This window comes from Hydra viridissima, unplaced genomic scaffold, assembly GCF_058129835.1.
Source record: "Hydra viridissima isolate aposymbiotic clone 2 unplaced genomic scaffold, HvirCarnegie_v1 scaffold_14, whole genome shotgun sequence".
NCBI classification, from domain to species: Eukaryota; Metazoa; Cnidaria; class Hydrozoa; order Anthoathecata; family Hydridae; genus Hydra; species Hydra viridissima.
The window spans coordinates 1,539,002-1,547,833 of NW_028324313.1; the positions used below are offsets into that span (position 1 = coordinate 1,539,002).

The 8,832-nt window shown below is 36.1% G+C and overlaps 1 protein-coding gene across 1 annotated transcript; it reads left to right on the forward strand.

Moving 5' to 3' along the window:
* Positions 1 to 6,572: 6,572 nt before the first annotated feature.
* LOC145193917 (uncharacterized) lies at positions 6,573 to 7,344 on the forward strand. The gene is made up of 2 exons (XM_090071924.1): positions 6,573 to 6,861; positions 7,020 to 7,344. The coding sequence occupies exons 1-2, from the start codon at positions 6,595 to 6,597 to the stop codon at positions 7,251 to 7,253; spliced, it is 501 nt and encodes a 166-aa protein (XP_089928050.1). The 5' UTR covers positions 6,573 to 6,594; the 3' UTR covers positions 7,254 to 7,344.
* Positions 7,345 to 8,832: the final 1,488 nt, after the last annotated feature.

The following is an 8,832-nucleotide window of genomic DNA, read 5'->3' on the forward strand; positions in this document are numbered from 1 at the left end:
GCGCAATAAAAGAACTTTTTGGAAAAATCGAGAAAAAAAAGATGGTTTTTACAAAAGAGGACAAAAATAATTTCAAATCCGCAACAGTTTGTCACATTTGCAATAAAAAACTCAAAGACGACAAAGTACGCGATCACTGTCATTTTACTGGAAAATATCGTGGAGCGGCTCACGACGAATGCAATAAAAAATTTCAACTTCCAAAATTCATTCCTGTTGTCTTTCATAATTTGTCTGGTTACGACACTCATTTGTTCATCAAGAAATTAGGTGGAAAGATCACCTGTATACCCAACAATGAAGAAAAATATATCAGCTTCTCGAAAAAAATCAAAGTGGGAGAGTACATTGGGAAAGATGGAAAACCAAAAAACAAAAAAATTGAATTGAGGTTCATCGACAGCTTTAAATTCCTTTCCTCCAGTTTGGATACTTTGTCTAAAAATTTAAAGCCAGAGCAGTTTAAAAGCCTTTCATTACATTTTGAAGGTGAAAAATTTAATTTGCTTTGTAAAAAAGGTGTGTACCCTTACGATTGGGTGGACGGATTCGATAAATTTCAAGAAACGCAATTACCTCCAAAAGAATCGTTTTTCTCAAAACTTAGACACGAGGGAATAAGCGATGAAGAATACGCGCATGCGCAAAAGGTTTGGAACACGTTTCAATGCAAAACGTTCAGAGATTATCACGATTTGTACAACGTGTCGGATGTGCTAATACTGGCAGATGTCTTTGAAACTTTTAGAGACACTTGTATGAAACATTACAGTCTTGATCCTGCTTGGTATTACACCTCTCCTGGTTTGGCTTGGGATGCTATGTTAAAGAAAACTGAAGTTGTAATAGATCTTATAACCGATATTGATATGCTCAACATGATTCGAAAAGGAATACGCGGTGGAATCTGCATGATCTCCAATCGACATGGAACTGCTAACAACAAATACATGAGTGATGATTATAAACCTTCAGAACCTTCGAAGTTTCTTCAATATTTAGACGCCAATAATCTTTATGGATATGCTATGAGCAAACCTCTTCCAGTTAGAGGATTTAGTTGGATGACTGAGGATGAACTTTTAAATTGGAAATCCATGCCTTGCATTCTCGAAGTCGATTTAGATTATCCTGAAAGTCTTCACGATTTACACAATGATTACCCTTTAGCTCCTGAAAGAATGCTCGTTGGAAAAGTGGAAAAGTTAGTTCCCAATTTAAACAACAAGGAAAAATATGTCATTCACCATGAAAACCTAAAACTCTATGAACGAATGGGGTTGATCACTACTAAAATTCATCGAGGTATCACCTTTGAAGAAGAACCTTTCATGAAAAAGTACATTGATCTCAACACCGATAAGAGAAAAGAAGCTACAAACGAATCTGATAAAGAATTTTTCAAACTCATGAACAACTCTGTCTTTGGGAAAACCATGGAGAATATTCTAAAACGCGTTGATGTTAGACTCGTTACCACGAGAAAAGAAGCTATAAAATTATCTAAAAAAATTAAATATAAACGAAACACCATTTTTGATGAAAACTTAATCGCGGTTCACATGGAAAAGGCAGTTGTTTTTTACGACAAACCTGTTTTCTTGGGAATGAGCATCCTTGACATCAGCAAAACACTCATGTATGAACATCACTACGACTACATGAAACCTAAATACGGGGATAAGCTGAAACTACTCATGACTGATACTGACTCGCTCTTTTATGAAATAGAAACGGAAGACTTTTACAAAGACATTGCTGATGGCGTTGAAAGCAAGTTTGACACGAGCGACTTTCCTAAAGATCATCCTGCCGTTCAAAACTTTGCATTTGACGTTGGGTTTAAAAATAAAAAGGTTATCGGTAAGTTTAAGGATGAAACAGGTGGTAAGCAAATTAAAGAGTTTGTTGGGCTTCGTCCTAAGCTCTACTCTTATGAGGTCTTTAATGAAAAAAAAGAACACAAAAAATGCAAAGGAATTCAGAAATGTGTGGTTGAAAAGCACATCACTCATCAAGATTATAAAGATTGCTTAATGACAAAAGAAAATCAGCTCAGAAAAATGAACGTCTTACGATCTCATCATCACGATGTCTACACCGAAGAAATCAACAAAGTCGCACTCAGCTCTAACGATGACAAAAGGTTCATTTTGGAAGATGGAATACACACGTTGGCTTATGGGCACTACAAGTTGAAAAAATCGGCAGAGACAGAGGTAGAACATGAGCCAGAGGAAGAACACGGTGTAGAGGTAGAAGCAGAACCAATGACAGAGGTAGAACATGAGCCAGAGGAAGAACACGGTGTAGAGGTAGAAGCAGAACCAATGACAGAGGCAAAAAGGTTGATCGCAGAGTGCAGAAAGATAATCGAGGAAAACAAAGAAATTTCAGGTAAGTCAAAAATGTTGATCGAAGAGTGCAGAGGTATAATCGCAGAGACAAAAAGGTAAGTGACAAAAATGAAGAATTTTTCACGGATCTGAAAGATTTAAAAAAAATAACAAAATAAAAAATGAGAAACAAAAAAATAAATGTGGAGGGAATTGTTTTACCAAACGAGGCTTTATCCACTATTCAGTTGATGGAAGCAGCAAAAAAACTAAAAATAAAAAACTTTCGAGGAGTTTTTGTCAGAGACGCGTTGCCAAAAAAGCCAAGAAAAAAAGAATGTGGAATTGTCAACACGGGTGATTCGAGCACAGATGGGTTTCATTGGGTGTGTTGGTTCAAAGACGGAGACAAAAAGTTCAGCTTTGACTCTTACGCTCAACCACCTCTCGTCGAGCTCGTTGACTATTTGAAAAGTCCTGTCTTTTACAACAGTGAAAGGGTACAATTTGGAAACACGTCTTATTGTGGTCACTTGTGTCTTTACGTCTTGAAAAAATGCGAAGAGGGAGACAGCTTTCAAGACGTTGTCAACACCCTTTGGTGAATTTTTTTTTAGATTCAAAGGATTTAAAAAAATTTTTCACCATTAAAAAATGATTGACAAATTCAACAGAAACGAATTCAGTGCTTATTTTGATAATCTTGCATCAGACTCAGTCAGCAACGTTTATATTAAAACGGACGGATCGAGCACCATCACTGCAGATTTGGATTACAACTCTCATAAAATCATCAATTTGGGTGAACCGACTAACGCACACGATGCTGCTACGAAAAATTACGTAGACAATCACGTGACAGGCGGTACTGGAACTGTAGTGGGAACTGCAGATTTGGATTTGAACTTTCACAAGGCGATCAATTTGAACGAACCGACCAATCTTCATGACGCCGCCACTAAAAATTACGTCGATGTGAGTTCGAGCCAGTGTGTTAAAACGGATGGATCTAGCACCATCACAGGGATCATCGACATGAACTCTCACAAGTTGATCAACGTTTCCGACCCTACCGCTTTAAAAGACGCAGCGACAAAAGGGTATGTAGACACCAAAGTCTCTTACAACACTATTTCATACACCGACATTAACATGACAGCTCATAAACTGACTAATTTAGCAGAACCCACATCAGCTTCGGATTCAGCTACGAAAAATTATGTGGACACGCATGCTTCAGGTGGAACGACTGTTGGAAATGCAGATTTGGATTTGAATTCGCATAAATTGATCAACGTGCTTGATCCAACCAACGCGCAAGACGGATCAACAAAGAATTATGTAGACTTGCTGTTGCAAAAATCAAGTCTGACCAGTGTCGTTCCAGGATCCAGTTTTACCAGTTTGGGATTAAAGTCTCAGACAGTTGCAGCATTAACCACTTCACCAGTGTTTGCGTTTTCCGGAAAATCCGGAGTGTTGAGAAGACTGTGGCTGGCTTTATACAGCACCTCTGGCACAAATATTCCAGGTCAAGTTTTTATTCGAATCTTTACTGACGGAGAAATCAATGTAGGGAATTATGCAGAAACCACGGAAGGAATTGGAGTGGATCAAACAGGACTTGCTACCGATTTGCTTTTTTCACCATTGGGAGGAGCTTTTTACGCCAACTCTTTGCAGGGATGCAACATGTATAACACCACTTCCTTGGGAGGATATTTCACATTAGACATGCCTTTTAGAAACGACATCTCCATTCAACTCGTCAACAGAAACGCTACTGCCATCACTTACTGGATTCAACCGTTCATTTCCACTCTTGCTTCTATTCCTGCTAGCATTCCTCTTTACAAGCTGTACTGCAGAACGTTTCGATATATGGATACCACTTACGGCAGCGAATACGTTTTGATGAACACCAACGGAAAAGGAAATGGTGTGTCGTTGAAATACATCAGGATGCACGTCATTGGAGCCTCTGGAAACTGGTGGGAATCAAGAGTTAGAATGTACGATGGGAATTTACCTCCAGGTAACGGCACTGTACTCACTCCTTGGACACCGTACAACACCAACAATTACACGTATTTTCCAGGATATGACGGTGACAGCACATGCATCTTTTCCTCCTCAGGATTGGAAGATTTTTATTTGTCGTCATGGAACGGCTCAAATTTAACTTCCTTCAACAACAAATCGACTGGACTGCTGTATCAATCCACTTCATCCATCGGCTCTACATCTACCATCTCTTTTTACAGAAATTTCGGAGAAGCAGATTCTATGCCTACTGTTGCAGCTGGAAGAAGACTCGTTGTCACGCTCAACTCTGGTGATGCTCAAGTCGGTCAATCCGGAAGCTTTTACCTTCTTCTAGGACAAGTCTATTACTACGCTTAAAAAATCACTAGTGATTTCCATGAATCCGCAAGCGGATTTACATGGATCTAATGTACAGATGAAAGAAAAAATTGAAAATGACTTAAATAAATTTCTTTTCATATAAAAAATAACAATGAGTATGTCAGATAATGAATTTTTAGAAGATCAGTGCGATGAACTCTATGAAAGCGAAGACGATGATAGTTCTGTTGCTGAGGATAGGTCTTACAATTGGCATATGTTGGTTGACCCTGAAGATGATGATCCTGAAGATTTGCCTTACAATGGACCTTACAATGATACTATAGTTTTAGATTACAATTCGATGAGTGTTGAAGAACAAAATGAATATGATGATTATATATATAATGAATTGTTACAAGATATGCGTAATGAAACGGGTGGAAACAACTTTATCATTTATATCAATGATGAGGAGGAGAAAAGAAATAGATTAAAGATTGAGGCGTTGATTGAAGGTTTTAAAAAGGATGAATATAGAGTGTGTGCTTCTGCTGCTTAAATAATAAGAGAAACGCGAAGAACTACTACAAAGAATAAATTAAGTCATTCACATCCTTTTTCATAATGTCATCTCATTATGAAAATGCGCAAAAATGCTAATGAGCTTGAACCCTTCGCAAAAATGCCAATGAGCCAGAACCTGATAACACCATCTTAGATTCCTTAAGTATAGAAAATGTATCAATGAGCCAGAACCCGCTTTTTATAGTAGTAATATTGCAATGAACTAAAATAAAATAGTATTTTTTTATAAACAATAAGAAGTCAGTACAAACTACAATAAATCCAGTTCTTCTTATGTTCACTCACTGAACTTAAATATGTAACAACACATACACTTATGTGCCTTAAATAGAAAAATCCGCATAACTAATAAATAAAATCTGCAAAACTAGTTTAAAGAACCAAAAAGTTATGCCACGTCTACTCTCTAAAAAGAATAAATATAAGAGAAGTCATGAGGACAATTAGAGACTGGTTTGTGCCTGCTGCCACCTCAAAGATTTAAAATGTATACCCATCAACCTGAAACTGGAAAAATTGATCAAAGATCATATCAATCCCAGCTATTCAAAACAAGTGTTTGAGTATCCAACAGGTAAAACTTATATTGAACATTTTCTGTACAAGATGTTCAGATGAGAGGATGACATGGGGAACATAGATATAAGTTGAGCATTCTTTTAATCTATTGAGAGAGAGGATGACATGGGGAACAAAGGAACATACTCTGGGATCAATGGGGCTGTCGCTCTTGCATATGCAGATAACTTACAAGAAACCCACGACAACCTATTGCAGATTGTTGAGAGCCTAAATCTGCATAAATGCAAATATTCTCTTGCTTTAGACATGAAAATCATCAACATATTGTTGGGAATTTCGGTATAATATATTATAATCCAAGTTTATACTTTTTACATTACTTGAACATATACACATTTATTACTTGATAAAATGTAATTCAGGAGCCTTATATAAATTATTTTAGGCTCACGGAGGAAAATATTCCTGTGTCTGGTGTGAAGGTACATTAACTATTGTTGCTGGAGATCTCAGAACTTTGAGATCTTTAGATGATTGGTATACACTGTATTACGAGGATAGATTGCCAGGACTTCAAGGTGACTTTAATGAACATAATTTAAGATCTTTACAAAGTTTTGCCTTAAAAATTCTACATTTTATCAGTTTTTAATAAATATTACTTTTATCTAAAATGTTGTGAAGCCATGGTTGATCAAGGAAGAAGATAAATCCAAGTTGGTGTTAGATGTTATACCTTTGCCAGAACTTCACATGCTGATGGACTTTGTAAATCATATATCGTCATTTCAAATTGTGGCCCATGTTTGAGATGTGGGTTTCAAGCTTAGGATGTATAAGAAAAGGATATCATGGAACTTATGAAGGAAATACTTCAAAACGGATCCTAGAACAGTGCTATAAGCTGAACAATCTGTTACCAGTAGAGCTCCTACCTCTATTAGAACCCTTGCAAAAGTTCCGCGTGGTAGTTCAAGGAACATTGGGAAACTGTTTGAATCCCAATTACAAAGATGACATTCAGGCATTTACGCAATCTTATGTGGTTACCCAAGAATACTGTAAGGAGGTAGGCTATAGAATGTCTCTTTTTGCTTTTAATAATATTGTTTGCCCCAGTACATTTTTTAGTATTTCACTATAGTTTATACAAAATACTTTTCTTAAAGAGATATTATTACAACAAGCAGCATTATTTAAAAATGTTTGATTGATGTTTTATTATAGTATCTTGAAAAGGATCTGACTGTCACTTGGAAAATACATGCTATTACAGCACACTTAGAAGACTTTATCTCCAGATCAGGCCATTCTCTTGGAAGATATGCAAAGCAGGCTTCTGAAGCAGCTCATGCTAAAATGAAGCCTGTCATCAACAAGTTCAATGTTTCCCAAACGAGCAAAAAACATCTGACAAGAACCAAGAGAATTGCAGAGGTGTTTAGTAGTGCAAACCTGTAATCAAAGAACCTTATCAAAGTTATATATTAATAAAAGATTTTTTGTCATTGATTTTTTAACTAAAATGTTGTAGTCTTGTAATATTTAACAAAAAATAGTAATAAACGTTGTGTTATCAAGCATACTTTTGATTTAAATACTAATTAAAGAAGTTAAACCATTAAAAATCCTAAAAAATATAATGAAATTTTTTTTAAATTTTAAAAACAAATTTTCTCAAAAAGGGCCACTCATTAGATTTTTTTAAAGTTAGATCTTTAAAACATATGGTATTAGTAACCTAAATCCATTGAAACTTCCGGGGTCACATCATTTTATACCTAAAACCTATATTTGTGAACTGTGTTAATAAGTATACTGGTAGAACTTTTTACGCTGGTCAAGAATCTTTTTTCAAAATTAAATTTGCTATTCAGGGAAAAAAGTTATGAGATAAAAACGAAGACGGTCACATGTGGGGTTGAATGAAATACGCTAATTGCTCACTTTTTAAATGCGGCTTTTATTAGCTAAATCTCAAGTGACCAATCAATCTCTATGAACTTTTTATGTAATTTTCAAATCAATTCGTGTTAAATCTGTTCTAATATAAAATATTCCTCGAAACAAGTTGCTCTCAAAGAAAAAAGAAAAACCATACACAGAAGAGTAAGTTGCGCTTGCGGTGGCCAAAGTACAAAGTGGTGAATTTTCACTTAACAAAACTGCTCAATCATTCAGCATACCAGTAGTAACTCTTCACAGGCGTGTCCATGGCATAGGTGAAACAACTGGGAGTGGTTTAAACACGAGATTGTCGCAACAACTTGAATCAACTTTGGTAGATATCCTAATCTAATTATCCGATTGGGGCTTTGGTAGAACTTACAATGACATCGTTACACTAGTTACCGACTATTTGCAACACCAAGGTCAATCTCATTTGTTTCCTAATGGTACACCAGGGAGAGATTGGTATAAGCTTTTCATAAACCGGTGGAGTCATAAGTTAAGCATCAGGGCCATAGGCAATATTTCATCACTCAGAGCCGCTTCTTGCACACAAGAAATAGTTGCAAAGAATTTCAAAACACTGCAAAAAGAATTCAACGAAACAAGAATCAATTAAAGTACTTCATGTCATTTGTGGAACTTTGATGAAATTGGCTTTTCTGGTGATCAAGGTAAGCAACATATAGTTTGGCGGCGTGGTGCAAAACGACCATTGATATTGTTTGGCAACAATGAAAAAATCTATAATAGTTGGAAATTGTATCAATGCTGCTGATAATCGTCTTGCTCCATATATTTTTTTTAAATCAAAAAAACGCCTGTACAGAAGTTGGTGCTTAAGTGGTCCAGACGATGCCGTTTACGCCATATCTCCATCCGGATGGATGGAAGATGAGCAATATGTGAATTGGCTCACTGGCGTGTATGTTCCTGCCATTAAAAAAATTCCAGGTAATTAGTTTAATCTTTAATTTAATCAATTAATTACTTAACTAAATAAATCTAATTATAGTTATCCAATTATAGGCATTCATATTTTAGTCGTAGATGGACATGTGACACATGTCACCTATCGGGCTGTACTTAT